The 18,375-nt window shown below is 54.8% G+C and overlaps 7 protein-coding genes across 7 annotated transcripts; 3 read left to right on the top strand and 4 right to left on the bottom strand.

Moving 5' to 3' along the window:
* Positions 1-144: 144 nt before the first annotated feature.
* Positions 145-1,250, bottom strand: BO97DRAFT_446509 (uncharacterized protein; the record flags this gene model as incomplete). The annotated part of the gene is made up of 3 exons (XM_025698657.1): positions 145-424; positions 484-1,014; positions 1,159-1,250. 3 exons carry the CDS (start codon positions 1,248-1,250, stop codon positions 145-147), a joined length of 903 nt encoding a protein of 300 aa, XP_025547072.1.
* A 1,269-nt stretch (positions 1,251-2,519) lies between these two features.
* BO97DRAFT_408667 (neutral amino acid permease) lies at positions 2,520-4,575 on the bottom strand. The gene is made up of 6 exons (XM_025695916.1): positions 4,264-4,575; positions 4,197-4,210; positions 4,076-4,148; positions 3,690-4,021; positions 3,279-3,637; positions 2,520-3,226 (listed from the first exon to the last, which is right to left on the bottom strand). Exons 1-6 carry the CDS (start codon positions 4,428-4,430, stop codon positions 2,801-2,803), a joined length of 1,371 nt encoding a protein of 456 aa, XP_025547071.1. The 5' UTR covers positions 4,431-4,575; the 3' UTR covers positions 2,520-2,800.
* Positions 4,576-6,675: 2,100 nt separating this feature from the next.
* On the top strand, positions 6,676-7,587 carry BO97DRAFT_446507 (LOG family protein). The gene is made up of 2 exons (XM_025698656.1): positions 6,676-6,759; positions 6,839-7,587. The coding sequence occupies exons 1-2, from the start codon at positions 6,722-6,724 to the stop codon at positions 7,530-7,532; spliced, it is 732 nt and encodes a 243-aa protein (XP_025547070.1). The 5' UTR covers positions 6,676-6,721; the 3' UTR covers positions 7,533-7,587.
* Positions 7,588-7,862: 275 nt separating this feature from the next.
* On the bottom strand, positions 7,863-8,599 carry BO97DRAFT_408665 (uncharacterized protein). The gene is made up of 4 exons (XM_025695915.1): positions 8,461-8,599; positions 8,320-8,409; positions 8,167-8,191; positions 7,863-8,109 (listed from the first exon to the last, which is right to left on the bottom strand). The coding sequence occupies exons 1-4, from the start codon at positions 8,539-8,541 to the stop codon at positions 7,913-7,915; spliced, it is 393 nt and encodes a 130-aa protein (XP_025547069.1). The 5' UTR covers positions 8,542-8,599; the 3' UTR covers positions 7,863-7,912.
* Positions 8,600-9,963: 1,364 nt separating this feature from the next.
* On the top strand, positions 9,964-11,581 carry BO97DRAFT_473342 (purine and uridine phosphorylase; the record flags this gene model as incomplete). The annotated part of the gene is made up of 2 exons (XM_025700223.1): positions 9,964-11,405; positions 11,486-11,581. The coding sequence occupies exons 1-2, from the start codon at positions 10,431-10,433 to the stop codon at positions 11,579-11,581; spliced, it is 1,071 nt and encodes a 356-aa protein (XP_025547068.1). The 5' UTR covers positions 9,964-10,430.
* A 732-nt stretch (positions 11,582-12,313) lies between these two features.
* On the bottom strand, positions 12,314-16,239 carry BO97DRAFT_446504 (uncharacterized protein). The gene is made up of 2 exons (XM_025698655.1): positions 15,888-16,239; positions 12,314-15,822 (listed from the first exon to the last, which is right to left on the bottom strand). Exons 1-2 carry the CDS (start codon positions 16,095-16,097, stop codon positions 12,646-12,648), a joined length of 3,387 nt encoding a protein of 1,128 aa, XP_025547067.1. The 5' UTR covers positions 16,098-16,239; the 3' UTR covers positions 12,314-12,645.
* A 461-nt stretch (positions 16,240-16,700) lies between these two features.
* BO97DRAFT_428839 (uncharacterized protein) lies at positions 16,701-17,906 on the top strand (the record flags this gene model as incomplete). Its single annotated transcript, XM_025697324.1, has 3 exons — positions 16,701-17,037; positions 17,069-17,278; positions 17,365-17,906. The coding sequence occupies 3 exons, from the start codon at positions 16,701-16,703 to the stop codon at positions 17,904-17,906; spliced, it is 1,089 nt and encodes a 362-aa protein (XP_025547066.1).
* Between the last annotated feature and the right edge of the window lie 469 nt (positions 17,907-18,375).

The following is an 18,375-nucleotide window of genomic DNA, read 5'->3' as shown; positions in this document are numbered from 1 at the left end:
AGAGTCATAGCGTTTACACTTTCTCTGCTGTCTAGCCGAGATAGGAGTTCGTGACATGGCGGATGTATTCTGCGGCGCTTTCGGCTTCAGGCTCGTTGGCTTGCAGCAACTTTTGCAAGCACTGCAGCCGGTCGCGCTGGTATGCTACCCCGACACTGGGGTCTTGGGCACGAACACATGCACGCGGCTCTGGCACGCTTTTGTTCGGGTGAGAGCTGCAGATGGCAGCCCAAAAGATGCGGGACTCGATGATAAAGCCGTGGCCAGACACGGAGTAGGCATGGTCGGCATCAGAACCTCATTCTCGAAGATCAGCTCGTCGTCCACCTCGAAAGGCATCATGTCTTCGGGGTTGATGGTCTGGAGTTGCACGGGATCGAGATACGACAGTCGCTCTCCCAGCATATTCTGTAACTGCGTGTGACTTGTACCACATTTGTACGTCAGTCGCACCGCAATCATCTGTTCCAAAGTCCAACTCACACAAAGCCGTAGAAAATCAACCAGAACCCTTTCTTCCGCAGGTGTGTCTCGATACAGTTAAGCCCCTCATAAGCAGAGATAGAGAGCAGATTCAAAAGACGCGCAAACTGCATAGACTCAACATCCAGCATGCGGGCACGATTGTGATCCCCCAGCTGGAGGAACGCCGCGAAGAGGAGGAACGAGGTGGCGAACTTCTGGAAATTGATCTCGTCAAAGTAGTACGACGTTCTGAGCGCGAGGTTCTTCTCGTAGCAGAAGCGAACCATTTCGCGACGCGTGCAGAATCGCAGCGGCGGGTCATGCGATCGGTAGACATGGAACTTGCTGAGCAGGGTGGCCACGACCAGCGCGGCGATGGCGACGGTCAAGGCGAAGAACCCGCTATCTTCTCGTGGCGATCTCTGCGGAGACACTCTTGGAAGGACGGGCGGTGGACGATCGGCACGAGGGGGTAGATGTGGTCGAGATAGTCTTGCATAATGCGGTGAAATAGAGTTCGCTCGCACAGATCGTCCGCTACGCCGGTCTCTGCATGCCGAAGTGAGGGGTCATCCGCCGGGGGCTGCTGCGCCACGGCCTGGTCTGGGCTGCTCTGTGACCTTGCCAGTGCTATTCCCGTGTGTTCTATTCACGGAGAGGCAACATACCGCTTTTTGGGACTCCTGGTCTTACAGGGAGCGAGGAAGGTGCAGGGCCGGTTCAATCGCTCGCAGCGCGTGCATGGGGACCTGGGGGCGCGAGAAGGGGAGCTTGGGAGCTGGCATTTGACTTTGCATTTCCGGCACAGATCGCAAGCTTGAGTGGCGTTCTCAACGCATTGGAGATTGGGTCGGACGGGGGGTATTGAGAAGCATTCTATAGAGGCTTACTGAATCGTTACCAGGATAGTGAATTGCACCGTGGATGGATCCCTGGTGAATGGCGGAGAGCCGAGCGGGATGGGAAGGCACGGCCCTGCCCTCATTGGTGGGAGCGGAGAGCAGGTCACGGGATGAGAACAGGGTATACCTCTCATGCCTCAGGCCTCATGCCACTTTTCAAGGCATCAACACCCTCAATTCACTTGCTGACAGTACATGCTCTCCGCCCACCTCCATTGTCCTTATCTGCAATACACAATCATCAGGAATATCTCAGAGAACATTCGATCAGCCTTACAATGAGCAAGCACATGGAAAACACCTGATGTCTCCGTGACCAAAAGTAACCTTGTTGATAGTATAGTTGGGGTTTGAAAATAGCATAAACCAGAGTATAAAGCATCCCGGGGGAGAACACCCGGGCCCCCGATTTCTTTCAACTTCTGGTGTACCCCAGACCTATATAAACAGGACAGAATATCAATCTTCAACAACATACCAGAGATAAAGCGTCCCGGGGGAGAACCCCCGGACCCCCCTTTCTTTTCAGCTCCCTGGCCACTTTGATTCTAAGGCCAAGTATATACATCCACCTGAATATGGAGTAATCTAAATTGAGGTTTCCAGGAGGCTGAAAGAAAAGGAGAGTCCCGGGATTCTCCCCCGGGATATTATCATAGAACAAGTAGTGATTCCGGGGGAGAACCCCCGGGCCCCCCCTTTCTTTTCAGCTTCCTGGGCACCACAATCCTACCTGGGACACACATCCACCCAGCATCGACCCGAATACAGGGTAATGCTGACTGAGGTGCCCAGGAAGCTGAAAGAAAAGGGTGGTCCGGGGGTTCTCCCCCGGGATGCCATTGTAGAGTTTCTTCGGACCCCACCGTCGATCAGGCATTCCCCGGGCCGGTTACGTACTGAAAACTCCACATGGTCCGCTTCCCCGCAAGCGAATGTCATACGATGGGGAACATGACGCGCCGACTTGCCCCAGACGCGACCCCAATGTAACCCTGGCCGCCCGTTCCAGCCCGAGGTCCGAGGGCGGGTCCGACATCGCCGTGGGCACGATGATCCTGCGACAATTACGTGGAAGGCTCGGGGCCGCCTACTGGACCACGGGACTACGGGCCTACGGGACTACGAGTAAGGATCAAACTCAGAAACAGATGTCATTGAATCCACCCCCTAACGCCCTTTATGCCATTATCGAATGATGATATCATGATGCACCCGCGGCCATGCAAACAAATAACGCTGGCTAGATTGAGAGCCCTCGCCCAGCCGAAAGGCCGGCTGCTGGGCCAAGGGCATGATGCGTCGCGGTGAGAAAAACATTATAATTATGTGAGGAGAAAATGCAATCAACGGGGTCCGTCGTCATTGGGTATGCATCGCATCGTCAACGAGAGGTCGTGTCGTGTCGTAAACAGAAAGCAAGAGTCCCGGACTTAGTCGGTGTTGGCGCAGGTGAAACTGTTGCTGTTCGCGTCATCGTGGATGGCGGTGCCCGAGGCGTAGAGACCCAGGACACACAGGATCAGACCAAACAGGGCAATGCTCATGTTGAGGATCGTGAGGGCGATCTTCTTGGGGCTGGAGAGCCACTGGCCCCAGTTGAGGTGGAGCCAGTAGATGCCGCTGAGACCGTAACTGAACCAACTCGCGAAGAGGGCGCTGATCAGGCCGTTCAGGTCGCTGAAGACAGGGATGGCCTCCGCAATGATCCAGGCGACAATCCAGCAGACCAGACCAAGACCAATCCAGATGGAAACCGAGCGCCAGCCGCGGCTGTGGATGAGGTCGGACTTGTGGCAGGTGCGGAAGTAAATGTACTTCAGACCGATGTGGCCGTTCACAACACCGGCTCCAACAATCTGGACCATGCATTAGCTTTGGTACAATGCAGAGATTACAAGCAAGACTTACAGTAGGAATGGCAATGCCATAGGCGATCTTCTTGAGGAGAGGACCGGCAGAGCTCAAGGCAGGAGACTGCACATCCTTGCCGACGTAGTAGTAGACCACAATGGCCGCCGTGGTGTACAAGCTGATCTCGAAGCCCTGAAGCATGAACAGGGACTTCTTGAAGTCCTTCGGCTTCTCCATCTCGGCGATCAGGCCGAAGAAGGCAACGTGGGCGCAGTACGCGAAGACAATGTTGGAGACCGCGCTGAAGGCCCGGTAAAGCGAGGTGTCAACGGTGGCTTCGATGATGCGACCGGGGTGGTCCTGGACGCCGACTCCGATCATGGTAATCATGACGGCGCTGAAGATACTCAGGAAGGCTGAGACGGGCTGTCAGTGACTGTCCAAATGACAAACTTCCGGGATACTCACAGGCGAAAGAGATCCAGGTCATGCCCTTCATGGTACGCGGAATCGACAGAAGCATGGAGATGATCATGCCGACCACACTGAAGACAATCGAGCAGGTGGCGTGTTCAGTGATGGTATTCATCATCACGCGGAAGGTCAAGATGTGGCTGCCCATGACGAAGATGCAGAAGAGGAACTGGCCCAGGCCGAACAGCTCGCGGCCAAAGGGGCCCATGAGGATTTCGCCGGCATCCGCCAGGTTCTGGATGTGAGGATAGCGCTCGCGGAAGAGACCGATGTTGTAGCCGGTGTACGTGGCGAGGATACCAAGACCGATAATGAGAATGATGGCACTAAGAAGTTGCTGGTTAGAGCCGCCGTGTGCAATTGACATTCGACAGACTTACGGGACGAGACCCAGAGCGGCCACGGCTGCGGGCAGAGAGAGCACACCCAAGGACACGGACTCGCAGATCATGACTGGGAAGATTAGTGGGATTCAATTTGGTTTCTCAACGGGAGTCTTACGCAAGCCACATTGCCTAGAGACAGGTTAGCTGTGATCGAACTGAGAATGAACTGCGGTGACACGTACCACCACTTCAGCGTCTTGTACTTGATTTCCGCCAATTCTTCGTTACCGAAGGCATCGGCCTCCTCGAAACCGGGCTTGTAGTTGACCTCGAGATCGGCAGAGGCATCCTTCTTCTCGTCGATGTGATCGGTCGCGTAGGGCGGAGGGGAACCCTGGACAGTCTGCATTGTGTATAGGATGGGTGAGTCGGTGGGTAGAGAGAGAGGTGGTGAGGAGGATGAGTGGCAGAGAGAGAGAGAGAGAGAGAGAGAGAGAGAGAGAGAGAGAGAGAAAGAGAGGCAACAGCGATGGGTGACGGAGAAGAGGATCAGGTCGGGGAGGAGGTTGAAGATGGAGATGGAGAAACAGCGACGGAAACAGAGAAGGGGGGAAGGGGAGGGAAGGATTTAAAGAAGATTCGGGAACAGGCAGTTGGACTGGAGCTGAGTTGGGGCAAAACTGGGCTTAGATTTCGGAGTGGGTTGACATGCCGAAGACCTGGGGAAGAAGATGGGGCAGCAAGCGTTCAGTTGCAGGCACGAACACATCGGCCCGGCGCCGAGAGATCCTGGCAAGTGTTTTGCAGGGTATTTGTGAACGGAATTGGTCACCCAGCCGATCATCGGCCACTGCGGACCAATCACCACCTCTACCGCCTCGGGGACGCACGCGGATTCCATGGGAGCGATCGGGCGGTGCAAATCAGCGACGAGCAGCGGAAAGGCTGGAAGCTTGCCGACTCTCGCGACTGGCCGGAGTTGGTCATCGCCGCCGGCCGGTTTGTCTGGCCAGACTCTCCGCGCATTTGCAATCCAGTCATTTCCACCGAACCGTTGGGGCATCGCTTAGTCCTCGTGGTTCCCCAGTTAAACATCTATCTTAAGGTTAAAATTTACCCGTAGACGAGTCGAATTGCCGGTCGGGTGTTCTTTCACCCCGGGGATCCCCGGGAGGCGTGGAAAATTCGACGATCTCACCTGCAGGTCATGTGACGTGGCCTGCCTTGCATCGTCCCCCATGGCTAATAAGGTAGGATACAATCAGGAAGAGACAGCCACGAGCAGGCCACGGCCAGAGATACCGCGGAGTCCGGTGGACGCCGGTGACCATCTCACTCAATGCCAATCCCCAGCCGCGCTTCCCCTCACCCTAGCCCGACACTGCAACAGCAACGATCCTACGCCACCTCGCACCTCCTCACTGAAACAGGCAATTTGCACGGCAGGGTAGCTCTGGAGTGCGATTTGACTCGGTGGCGCCGCGAGAGAGCCGCCCGCAAAGGCTTATTTCTCGTACGTAATTTGTTGCCCGTTAGCGGCCGACAGCGTTGCACTCATTTTGCTAGGGAACCTGCCAAGCTCCATCCCAGACTGCGACCGTTGCTTATCTCGCCCGCATTTCCACCGCCGGCCACTGGCCAGCCTCCAGTCGCTGTACTCGTACGTAATTTAGCCGACCGAATCTCTGCCACTGATCGCTAATCTCTCTACTCCGTATCACTTCTGATACTGCAAATCGATGCTGCCTAAGAATCACCTGCGCTATCTGCCCTGCCCGGAGACACCGGTGAGTTTCGACCATCTTGGCACCTGGTTCATGTCTGAAATTAAGCATCGCGCTACAATTGAGCAAAACCTGCCGATGATGAAGTGGCTCAAACTCAACCCTGTCCTCATCCTCCTGCCCATCGGTGGGAGCCACCGTGTGCTGTTTGCAGCCTGCCCGGAACAACTCGGTCCGCCTTATCCTCCCTCGGTCTATGCATTCATGCCTTCACCCATGTTAAGCACAATGTCCGGCCTTCTACACAAAACCCCATAATAAACCACACAACCTTCATAATAAAACATCCCGGGGGAGAACCCTCGGACCCCTCTTCCTTACAGCTTCCCAGCTACCTCAATCTAAATACTATAATAGAGACTACCCGGGGGAGAACCCCCGGACCCCCCTTTTCTTTCAGCTTCCTGGCTACCTCAATTCTAAGGCCAAGTATATATGCGTCCCGGGGGAGAAACCCCGGGCCCGCTTTCTTCCAGCTCCCTGGCTACCTAATCTTAAACCAGGGATATACACCCACCCAAACACAGAGTAATATAAATGAGGTTCCCAGGAAGCTGAAAGGAAAGGGGGGTCCGGGGGTTCTCCCCCGGGACGTTTTATTCTAGAGGTGGTTGCAGTAATTCCGGGGGAGAACCCCCGGACCCCCCTTTCCTTTCAGGTTTCTGGCTAACTCAGTTTAACTTACTCATAACATATAGTAACTATAGTGATTGATACCCAAGGGTAAACACATAACATAGATGAGCACATACCCGCATCATCCAGTATTCCCGCCCCGCAGCAGACAAGCCTAAGGCCGCAAGGCAACAGGAAGCTACCCCGCCAAGCCCAACACAGCCGCGCCCATCTCACCTCACCTCACTCCCAAATCTACCCCACAATCACACCCTCAACAAACCCATCCCCAGAATTCAAAATGAGCACAAAAGAAACCCAAGCCGTCGTCTGCGTCTTGTAAGTCCCAGTCCCAGTCCCAGTCCCAGGTCCGTCCCCGTATCCCGAATAACCCACGACTAACGAATACCCAATGAAGCTGCGGCTCCTACCCCGGCACCTCGCCGGCGCACCTCGAAGCCGCGCGCGCACTGGCACAGCAGTTCCACGAACACGGCGTCCAACTAGTTTACGGCGGCGGCACGGTGGGGATAATGGGCGAGCTGGCGCGGACGCTGGTGGCGCTGTCGGGGCCGCAGGCGGTGCAGGGGATTATCCCGCGGGCGCTGGTGCGGGTGGAGGAGGGGTATAAAACGCCCACTACCAACAATACCATCAATGGGAATGGAGGGGCGGTAGGACCCCATGAAGGAGAAGGCAAGGCGCCGGAGCGGGCAGGCGAGGCGCTGGGGGAGACGACGGAGTACGGGCAGGTGACGGTGGTGGCGGACATGCACACGCGCAAGCGGCTGATGGCGCAGCGGGTGCTGGCAGGGGGGCCGGGGTCGGGGTTCGTGGCGCTGGCGGGCGGGTTCGGCACGATGGAGGAGCTGATGGAGGTCACGACGTGGAACCAGCTGGGCATCCACAAGGCGGGCGTCGTGCTGCTGAATATCAATGGCTACTGGGACGGGGTGCTGGCCTGGGTGCAGACTGCTGTCGCGCAGGGGTTCGTGAGTCGCGAGAACGCGGGGATCCTGGCTGAGGCGCGGCGCGCGGAGGATGTGCTGCGGATGCTGCGCGAGTATCGGGTCAGTAGTGATCGCATGGCGTTGGACTGGGGGCAGGAATAGAGTTTTATATTCAGTATATAGAATTGAGGTACCAGGGAGCTGAAAGAAAAGGGGGGTCCGGGGGTTCTCCCCCGGAACGCTTATATACTTGGCCTTAGAATTAAGGTGCCAGGGGGCTGAAAGAAAGGGGGGCCCGGGGGTTCTGTCCCGGAATCACTATTTATTCTATGATAACATCCCGGGGGAGAACCCCCGGACCCCCCTTTTCTTTCAGGTTCCTGGGAACCTCATTTACAATACTCTATATGGGGGTGGATGTATATACTTGGCCTTGTAATTAAGGTGGCCAGGGAGCTGAAAAGAAAGAGGGGTCCGGGGGTTCTCCCCCGAGACGCTTTAAGTACTTTAGTTTATACTATTCCCTACTCCGGACATATATATCAACATAAAGCCCTGAAGACAGCAACACCCTGCAAGACAGCGCCCAAGCCCACGGCAACCGCGTTCTCTTTGATGCCGTGGCGGAGGTACCAGGCGGAGCTGGCCCACAGCATGGCGTTGGTGATCAGGGCAATTGCTTTGTTGGTGGGGGTGCGGAGGAGGGCGGGGTTTTGGGACCATTGGTAGTGGAGGAGGCCTGTTTTATTAGTATTTCTTGGTAAGATGGGGGGGGGGGGGTTGGGTAGGAACAGACCTGTTGTGAAGAAGAAGGCGCTTCCCTGGTGATTGTTAGTTCTTCAGTACGGGGTAGTAAGGGGTGGTTATTCTGGGGGTATGGTATATTCGAATGGGTGATGCTGGATGAATCTAGATCGTGCATTGCTACTCAGCGGGGCATTGATCTCACCTGGTACCAGCCTACGATGCCCATGGCCCAGGGCTGGGTGTTGGAGATGATGGTGTACGCGGGGTCGGCGGTCCATTGCATGCCGCCGAGCTGGAGGGTTGTTAGTATTTCTTGGTGAGAAAGGGGGAGTGATGTGCTGACCGTATGGCCGACGGAGAGCCCGATGAAGGACAGCGCCGAGGCTTGCAGGGTGCGCGAGGGGACGAGGGCGGGGGTAGCCATTTGTGTATCTTCGATCTAGCGGATAATGGTGATTAGAGTAGAGTTGAGTAGAGTAAGCAGTCAGACAAGGTTCCGATGGGCGCGGAAGGGCGGAGGCACGGTTAAGTACACCGTGCGGGGAGTGAAACAACTATTTCAGCTCTTACGTCAGGCCGCGCCGGATTCAGGTACGGAAGTTTGTCGCCGAGTCGGTCGCCGACATTGTTACATTTGATATAGATTGAAGAGAGATGCTTTGAAGTTTCCATGCTATGCTGAAAAGCGAGGATAGTTTGTTATGCTCGTCTCATACTTGTGCTGCGTTGCTGATAATGTGTAGAAAGTAGATTGATAGCATATGAGATTAAGTCGGTCAATCCAGGGCAGCTCCTGATTGGGTTAGCGTGGCTCGGCGAGTTTCGACCAGTTGAAATGCATCGGAGAGCGGAGGGAAGTGCCTGCTATGCAGTTATGCAGCTTAGAGCACTATGCACTGCTAGTTCATCACACCGCGGGCTCCGGATACACCAGGAAGCTGAAAAAGAAGGGGGGTCCGGGGGTTCTCCCCCGGGATACTTATATACTTGGCCTTAGAATTAAGGTGGCCAGGAAGCTGAAAGGAAGGGGGGTCCGGGGGTTCTTCCCCGGGACGTTACAATCTATATACAACCATCCCCATCAGCTCAGGATTCCTACTCCTCCAGTCCGCCTCATCAGAGTTATACAGATACGGCATGACGACGTTCCGCACGGTCGAGAAGAAGTAATTGAAACTGAAGCCCAGCGCAAGGGACTTGGCGCGCAGACGCACGGCCGAGACCTCGCCGGCGACGGCCATAGCGGCGCCGATGGCGGGGCCGTACACCCCCACCACGAGAGCTGAAGGAAGACGCCGACCACCCTTTCATCTTCCCAAGCGGTGACTTTTGACTTGGTTACTATATTGTGTCAAGCCAGTTCTACCCCCAAGGAGCGCTGCTCAGCACCGCTCCGCTCATGGTCGGCCTTAGGATATAATTCAATCCTCGGTCAGCCATTCCCTTCCATCGACAAACAATATACACACACCTAAGAATCAACGTCAGCTCTCAAAAACGAGAACACCACTACAAAAGAACCAAGACCCAGACGAAAAAAATTGCAGTACGAACCTAAGTATTGAACCTCGATACCCTCCTTCGGGAATCGATACACCGGACAGCGAGTCCCTCGCCACCAGTCCTCTCATGACAGGCCGAGCTGTCTCTGTAATCGGTTTTCCCCAACTGGGTGCTGTCGTACTCGCCTCGCTTGGATATCGTTCAGCTACCAAAAAGCTTGGGCTTTCGCACCGGAGTGGTTGAAAGGTCCTATGCCTGCTGCTTGCGTGCATTGAGTAGGTTTGATGCTTGTTATGCAAGGCGCTTGTGTTACCCACGGTGTAATGCTCCTGACTATTTGCAGTAGCCGCTTTCCGGAGGGGGTCGGGTTCGTATTATAGCAGCGTCGCGAGATGAGTTCAGGTAGCGGCAATTCCAGCTAATGCACGATTGCAAAGGTGGAATGAGCTAGGAAAAAGGTAAGCGCCTTGGCAGACTGAATCGAACGCAGGTCACAATGCAGCTCCGGAGTTGGGACTAGAGGCGGTAGCCTAAAATGAAGCCAGCGAGCCTCATTTGAATGAATGATCATAGCGCATGTGAAGCTGACCACAAGGGCTTTAACGATGAAGGCCCAAGCGACGTGCCATTCGCAAGTTAGTCGCATGGTAGGCGGACGATGCGACAAGGCTAAGCGCCGGGAGCCGCCACGTCAGACTTTCGCACTGGGATGTTGCATAAAAGTCTTGAGGGTGCTCAGTACTATGTTCTGGGAGCCTGAATTGTCATTTGAGGATGCAAAAGCATTGACAGCAATCTAAACACGAAGCCATGAACCCTCCATCCCGCCCCCTAAGACACAAAGACTACACGATCGCGTGCATCTGTCCGATGGGCGTCGAGCAAGCGCCAGTCGAGGCAATGCTAGACGAATTCCACCCGGATCTCCCCACAAACCGGAACCAAAACAGCTACACGCTTGGGCGCATGGGGAGGCATAACGTGGTGATCGTGATTCTGCCCGGAATCGGGCTCAACAGTGCAGCAGCCGTCACGATGCAGCTGCTGAACGACTTCCCGTCGGTTGAATTCGGGCTGCTGGTCGGTATCGCGGGCGGCGTCCCCGATCTGCAACGTGGCGTGGACATCCGACTGGGCGATGTGGTGGTCAGTAAGCCATCCGGGACTTCGGGCGGGGTCGTCCACTTTGCCTATGGCCCTGCTCTTGGGAACGGTCGCTTCGAGCGCATCGGGAAATCGTACAGGCCCCCCGAGGTGCTGCTCGCTGCTGTGACGAGGATGGAGGCACTTCATCGTCGTGGGGGGAGTCAGATTCCATTGTACCTTGACCAGATGCTGCAGAAATATCCGAAGATGAGGCGGGGGAATTATGTTTACCAGGGCGCCGAGAACGATCGACTTTTCGAGGCGGAGTTCGACCATCATGGTGGAAGGGATTGTGCGGATTGCGATCCGGAGCGGATCATAGAGCGCGAGCTGCGTCTGGAAGATTCACCGGTTGTGCATTATGGGGCGATCGGTTCATCTGATGTTGTGGTCAAGGATGGGCGAATGAGGGACCGACTGCGAGAAGATCTCGAAATCAAGTGTGTGGAGATGGAGGCCGCTGGTGTCTTGGAGGTTGTTCCCTGCTTGGTCATCCGTGGCATCTGTGACTATGCAGACTCACACAAAAACAAAAGATGGCAGCCCTATGCGGCTGCCGTGGCTGCGTCGTACATGAAGGAGCTGCTGTCTATGGTTCCGCCAATCCAGGTACAGGATGCGATTCTTGAGCAAGGAATGGTAGATCGGGATGTGACTCGAACAGCTGTTGACATACTGCTATGTCTTTTCGGCGTATCGTTAGCGTACAATGCATACAGCTTCTTGTCGCTGGGCTGACGAAGACTGAAGCAAGTTCAGCCTGTCTGTTTCTGCATGATCAACACCGTCGTGGTCATGGCGACCGGACCAGCTAGTGGCGTTGTGACTTGGCGGGGTGCCATAAGGTCGGCATCAGCTCGAGTGTCGGTGCTCTGGTCGTTTTGATGTATTATATAAAGTCATGGTCGTCTTGAAGGAAGGTTCAAATGATTATGAAGGCCGAGTTCGGGGATATGTTGATGGGGCGCGCGAGGTGTATCGAGCTACAGTGTCCTCCACATCACGAAGGCGCGGTGGTAGGTTGCGTCGAGGTGTGGTCGACAGGGTAGATGACTTCGGTCGTGGCGATATGGAATGTGCTGTGGTGGGTGGACGCTATATACTCGGGATTTGAACATGGAGAGATGGGTGGCGGGTTTGTGAGGGTGAAAAAGGAGATGCAGTGAGAAAGGGGAAGGCGAAATATATATGTTCGATTGATTGCCCTGAATACCCTCATGTCGTACAAGTCTTGTCTGTGGAACACGGTTCAGGCGAAGGGAATCATTAGGTAGCGGTTGCAGGCATGTTCTTCGAGGTGGCAGGGATGTGAGAAATTGAGGTCGGTTGTTGTGAAGGGAAATGCGATGGACTATGTTATGCTAGTTTTATTGACAAGGTGCGGTATAAAACTACGTCGGCGGTAGATGATCTAGACCAGGTTGCTTGGATAGCCCGTGATTATTGTGCTGGAGGTGTGAAGGACTTATATTCGGAGAGTCATCGAGTTTGTTTCTTCTGACGCGTGTTGGTCAGGTCATTTAAGACTAGGTTTGCCTTTTGTACATCCATCTGCCATGCGCTACTATGATCATATTCTGCACTGATCCCAACTCATTTTATATACAGTACGAGGAGACTGGCGAACTATGTTGTCGATGTTCCATGGCAGCAAGACCACGGGGTTGGACTGCATCCAATTACAAGGCCGCCTCTCGAAAGCCGCAATCCAGCCAGACCGGCAGTGAATTGTGAAGAGTAGAGCAAATTCCGCCCACTCCAATCGAGCCCCGTGCGATCATAGCCGTTGAGTCCCTACTATACACCAGGTCTGACATCGATTCATGTTCCCTGCTTTAAAGAGCCGCCTAAACCTGCTCCTACCAATTCAAGTTTGCGTCTAGTCCGGTTTCCTGGCCTTTCTAAACACGTTCTTGCTGGAGCCGAAAGTGTGCTGGGGCCGTAAGGGTGGCGAAGGTGGCGGTGGCACGGGCTTGGGAGCTGGCTTCACTTCCTTCGGCAGATTGGGGTTCTGTCCTGGCTTGGACGGATTAGCCGGCTTGAAGAATGAGTGTAGTGAGACGACTCGGTGGGGCTGCTGCTTGATCGCCTCAGTCGGCTTCAATTCGGGGATCATTGCGGGTCTGAACAGGCCACCCGGCCTAAAAAATGTGTGTTGAGAGGTTACTTGCTTCGGCTGCTGGGCGGGAGCCTTAGATGTCTCCATTGCCGGCGGTTTGATGACTCCTTCTGGCTTGAGCTCAGCTGGAGGATTTTCCGATTCATGTCTGAAAGGCTGCGGCTTTCGAGGCTGTGTCTCTGAAGGCTGCGGTTGCGTAGCGAGCGATTCCATTAGTTTTTCGAATATTGCGGTGAGCTCCGCATTCCGTTCGACTGTCCCGTCCGGGGACTCTGCAGCCAGCTTCCCCGAAGCCTGTTCAGTCGTCTTCGGTGGGGCTTGTTCAGCCATCTTTTTCGGGCCTTGTTCAGTCGTCATCTCCGGGATTTCTTGAGCTGCTTTCTCCCGAGTCTCTCCAGCCGTCTCTGAAAACTGTTCAGCTGTCTCTTCTGCGGTCTGTTCTGCGGTCTGTTCTGCGGTCTGTTCTGTGGTCTGTTCTGTGGTCTGTTCTGTGGTCTCTTCTGCGGTCTGTTCTGCGGTCTGTTCTGCGGTCTCCTCTGCGGTCTCCTCTGCAGTCTCCTCTGCGGTCTCTTGTGCGGTCTCCTCTGCAGTCTCCTCTGCGGTCTCTTCTGCGGTCTCTCCAGCTAGCTCCTCCTGAGTCTGTTCAGTCAGGTTTTCTGGGGCCTGTCCAGCTAATTCCTCTGCAGCCAATTCAGTCATCCGCTCCGGGATCTCTCCAGCCGTCTCCTCCAGGATCTCTCCAGTCAACTCCTCCGGAGTCTCCTCAGCAGGGTCTTCGACTACCTCCGCCTCAACCCTTTTCACCTCATAATGGTCTAATATCCTATCTATCCAGTGTTTGGTCTCTAGATTATTCGGGCCCCCAGGCATATACTTCCTGAGAGGAGGAGTGAGCGTGCTCCGTAATCCCACCAAATCTCTCGCGTCCTCGTTCATCGACGCCAACTCATCTTCGGAAACCCACGATGCAGGGCCCGGAGTTCTGGTGAAGTATTTGTTGGCGGGCTTCGGGATCGGGGCCTCGGAGTGTACCAAGAAACGAGCGATCTGCTTCAACCGGGCGAAATTCTGTCTCCTGACGACAATTTTGGCGTGGTGCCACACGGGATTCGAGTTGAGCAATTCGTGGGTTATCTCTGGCGCCACAAATGGCAATGGTGCATAACGTCGTTTCACATAATTTCGGAGGCGTGGGTGGAGTTGTGGGTTCGCGACCTTTAGATATTTGCCAAGGTCGATCATGAGGCCGGTGGTTTCTGGGCCGAGGCTGAGGTCGCCTTTGTAACGGGTTCCTCGTTTGGATTCCGCTATCAGTTGGGATTCTAGGATGAAGGCGTGGATTCTTTGTTGCTGTAGTAAAGCGAACCTTTTGGTTAGGAGCGTGTCAATAGGTTCCCATCTATAGAACGTCGGCACGAAATCAGAAGACGAGCACTCCGGTGCGTCGTGTGTCTCTGCGCAGAGGGCAGAGAGCTCGGGCTCTTTCGCGAAAACCGCGTGCCAATCCACTTCTTGGATCACGGTGTGGGTGTCAATGATGCCCATCAACGCGGCATGTCTCTCTTTGCGTAGTTTCGCTGCATGAGGAGGAGGGGGCTGAGTACCCGTAAGGTACTTAGTAATGCCCATTGCGCGGAGGGCGGCCTCCGCGTTAGCGCGTGGCCAGAGTTCTTCGTCCCAGTCATAGTATGGGTTTGCAGGAGGTGGGTGGTCATGACTGATAGGGAGCGGGGTGACCGGGGTAGCTGCAGTAGATTGGTGTATGATGCTATCACTGGAAGGCGGGACATAATCCGCTTCACCGAGCTCTGGGCTTTCAGGAGGCGGGTGACTCGCGCTAGCCTCCGTGGATTGCTCCAATTTGCGTGCTCCAACAGCGGAAGCCTCGCCAATAAGTGTTGTGTCATTACTCTCCCTGTCGTGACCATGGCCCTCAGATAGTGTGTCTCTCTGGCTGGTCGTAGTAGACTGGTCAAATCCGGCTGCAGCAAAAGTGGAAGCCTCACAGACAGAGATTGAGCCAGAGCTCTCTCTGTCACGACCCTGGCTTTCCGAGGGCGTCTGAGTCTGACTGGCCTCCATGGTATGTCCTGTAATCTCGTCGGTGGGTACCAGGTCATCGGGAGATTCCTCAGGCACCTGATTCTCGACAGCCCCCATAGACTGGGTCAATTCGGAGGCAATGACGGTGGGATCGTGAATAGACATGGAGCTTTCGATCTTACCACTATCGTCTTGGATTTCAGGTAGCGAATCACTCTGGCTAGTTGTAGTAGATTGGTCGATGATCTCGTCGGTGGGCATTGAATGGCGACTTTCTGCTTTATGGCCATGATCTTGCGAGGGCACCGGACTCTCACTAGCCTTGGTGGTCTGGCTCAATGCTGGTGCGCCAATGATGGGGCTGACAGACATCGAGCTTTCGACATTTTTACTGTCATTTTTGATCCCAGATGGAGAGTTGGTCTGGCTGGGCGTAGTAGATTGGATGGTGGTCTCGCCGGTGGGCATCGAATGACGACCTTTTTCATGGCCATGATTTTGCGAGCGCACCTGACTCTCCCTGGCCTTCATAGGCTGGTTCAATGTTGGTGCGCCAATGATGGTAAACCCTTGGATAGGTATCCAGTCATCAATGTCATCGTCGGGGTCTTCTTTCCGTACTTCCGGCTGGTACAGACCGAGCGCGTGGAGAACGGGGCGCACCGCTTGCAAATCACAATTGCTATCGATGAAAGCCGCTCCAACGATGGCAACAGCACTCGACTTGAGCTTCAGAGGATCGGGCTTCAATTGCGAGTTCGCCAGTCCCTTGTTGGGCAAGGTCGCGGTCACAATAGCATTGGCGAGGTTCGGTTTGAGCTGCAGCTCGGAAAATTTCAGCGGAAGGACGCCCGCCGGTGCACTCTTACGTAGTGGTAGCGAATGATCATATTCCTGGTCACTGTCAAAAATAGCTACTCGTTAATAGTGAGGGAGGGGGCATGTATCGTAGGTTTTACCTTACTCGTGGCGTAACGGTAATGTTCAACCTGACGCAGCGTTCTCACCACGCCGTATCCAACGTCTGAAAGTGTCCGGCTGCGTGTCGAAGGCGAGCGGACACGAGCTGGCTGAAGACGCAATTGTCCCAGAGCATCTACTAAATAGGTGACATTGCGAAATCGGTAGCCCAGCTCACGCTGCAACGCCCTCAATTCGGCCAGCGTCATGATGTCTGCTCGATCATTGCAATGCGCATCCCATAATCGACGGGCTTTGCAAGAGGGATAGTGCAGGCCGCCAAATTGGTTTGCAGTCGCAGAGTGCTAAGCTCGGCGCAGAACGGCGAGAAGTCGATATCAACAATGCTTTACAATCTGCAATGGTGTCAGGAGAGAGAAGATTTCTTCAGTTGCTTGTCGACGCGCCGACTGCAGTCCGTTCACCGCTTTGGCCTCCGCGGCACAGATCCTTTCAGTCTTTTTGCCTTCCTTTACCGCTTTGGAGCGGGAGTCTCACGTGCCAGGTACGTCCTCGATCTGGACGCGGGTCAAAAACTACTTAACAAACACACACTCTCTCTCTTCATCTCTCTCACACACATTGAAGTCGCCCCTTGCCAGTTTCATCTACTGTCTGCTGCTAGTTCTCCAAATCACTCGATTATCAAAGGGAAAAACGGAAGATGAAGATATTCTTCTCCTGTTCGGACAACTCAGAATGGCAGACGATTCCTCCAATAACAGCGGGCGCTACACGACCCCGAGTGACGTGACAGGGAGGCTGCACTGGTGCTGACTGCTGAGATGCGCGATAACTGCTTTTCAGGCAAAATGTCAGCTCCATCCTCTCTCTCGGCTCACTCACTTACTCCCTCTCCCATTCCTCCGCTGATAGCCTTGCATGAAGGATGGGATGCGGGGCTTTCCGTCTTTTCCGCCATCGTCGATCCCCACCGACAAGTGCGGGATCTGCTCAAGGAGTGGAGCGCCGCCCGGAGCGCGTCATCCGCGACACCCAACCTCAGCCTTCCCCAAGCCCAAACCTCACGGCCAATAAAAGACGATCCAGACCACCCTCCAGATCTTTGGCAAGTCGCCTATGCCACTCTTGATGACGAATCTCGACTCAACTTCCTTCACCTCGACCGGTTGATGGGGATGCTCGCGCGTCGGCTGCAATGCTGACCATCGTCGATAAGGTCATTCGGGACACGCGCGCAGAGTACTGTACCAGAAACACCAGGCGAAGGGTCTGGTATTTAACCTCGGGCATGACAGAGTGTTGGACATTAGAGGAACGGCGCAGAATGTACTCCGATCTGCCCTGGCCTTCAAAGATGTTGTCAGTGCGGCAGCCGCTTTTGATCCGACCGGCCATGCGTCCAGTGCCTGGACCGTGGTCTCGCTCGGTCTTACGGTTACTTGACCCCTCCCTCTTCATGGTGAAAGTAGCTGACCATATGTCTAGCCACTAGATGATGCAAAATGGTCTAAGCCAACGCGACGCATTCTTCCTCTCCGCCGACGTTCTCGCCGACGCCCTTGCCCGTTATTCTCTCGTGGACAGCCATTATCGCCAGCGGAACATCCAAAGGCAGTCATATTGACCGAGCCATTACGAATGTCTACATTGCCATACTCAACTCCGCAGAGGTTGTTGTCACGCGCGAATCGAATCGAGGGGTCAAAATAATCGAATCGATTCTACCGCCGAGCGAAACGGCTCTGAAGCAATTGGAAACGGCCATAGGACAGGCGGACACTGAGTTGGGGAAGTGGATACAGGTTGACGAGAGCCTCTCAAGGGACAGGGAGGCAAGAGAGATACTGGCCGGGATTGACAGACTCCAGTCTAGCATCAATCAGATCAACGACCAGATCCCTGCACTTCCCGAAGCCGAGGGTGTCACTTTCGAGTCGTTTGCCAACCAAGATGATCCCCGCTGCCTAGAGAACATCCGAGTCGATATCTTCCGAACTATCTACGACTGGGCCGTCGATCCGGACACTCAGTACTCGTCATACCTGAAGCGATGAACGCAAAGTGCAGTTGCAGCATTTGTCCTTTAGGAACTAACCGACAGACGCTTCGATCAAGAACAATCCGTTCCACGTTGATGAGAAAGCCACCCACCATATGGTAGCATTTGGCTGTATCGACCCGCACTTCGATATGGAATGCCGGTTGTCCGCTGACGGGCGGCTGCTCGCCATCATTTGAGGCGACCGCTACGCCGGAGGAGCCAAGCTTGTGGAAACAATAAACCAGCGCGTGATTCTTGACTCCCCCCCCACATTCTCGGATGCCATCCCGTCCCTCAAGAGTGGTGAAAAGAGCCACATGGGAAACCTTTCGCAGGATGGTCGGTTCTTTGCTCTCGCACAGCCAAACGGGTTCTGGATATATGATACCACGAACGGCGAGAGGATAGAATTGAGCTTGCCCCCGGAGAAAAATCGCAGTCAGTGGCTCGGCCAGTGGTTGACGACATTGAATGTAGCCAGC

Source organism: Aspergillus homomorphus (genome assembly GCF_003184865.1).
Source record: "Aspergillus homomorphus CBS 101889 unplaced genomic scaffold BO97scaffold_56, whole genome shotgun sequence".
NCBI classification, from domain to species: Eukaryota; Fungi; Ascomycota; class Eurotiomycetes; order Eurotiales; family Aspergillaceae; genus Aspergillus; species Aspergillus homomorphus.
The sequence above is the reverse complement of the archived record's forward strand: the minus strand, read 5'-3'. Positions and strand labels throughout refer to the sequence as shown.

Coding starts and splice junctions, on each gene's coding strand:
- BO97DRAFT_408665 (XM_025695915.1), bottom strand. CDS start 8,541: ATGGCTACCCCCGCCCTCGTCCCCTCGCGCACCCTGCAAGCCTCGGCG. Junction 8,192..8,319: donor GCATCGTAGGCTGGTACCAG/GTGAGATCAATG, acceptor AACAATCACCAG/GGAAGCGCCTTCTTCTTCAC. Junction 8,110..8,166: donor CGCCTTCTTCTTCACAACAG/GTCTGTTCCTAC, acceptor CTAATAAAACAG/GCCTCCTCCACTACCAATGG.
- BO97DRAFT_446504 (XM_025698655.1), bottom strand. CDS start 16,097: ATGACGCTGGCCGAATTGAGGGCGTTGCAGCGTGAGCTGGGCTACCGA. Junction 15,823..15,887: donor ACCGTTACGCCACGAGTAAG/GTAAAACCTACG, acceptor GACAGTGACCAG/GAATATGATCATTCGCTACC.
- BO97DRAFT_408667 (XM_025695916.1), bottom strand. CDS start 4,430: ATGCAGACTGTCCAGGGTTCCCCTCCGCCCTACGCGACCGATCACATC. Junction 4,022..4,075: donor GCCGCTCTGGGTCTCGTCCC/GTAAGTCTGTCG, acceptor GCAACTTCTTAG/TGCCATCATTCTCATTATCG. Junction 3,227..3,278: donor ATGGCATTGCCATTCCTACT/GTAAGTCTTGCT, acceptor TGCATGGTCCAG/ATTGTTGGAGCCGGTGTTGT.
- BO97DRAFT_446507 (XM_025698656.1), top strand. CDS start 6,722: ATGAGCACAAAAGAAACCCAAGCCGTCGTCTGCGTCTT. Junction 6,760..6,838: donor CAAGCCGTCGTCTGCGTCTT/GTAAGTCCCAGT, acceptor TACCCAATGAAG/CTGCGGCTCCTACCCCGGCA.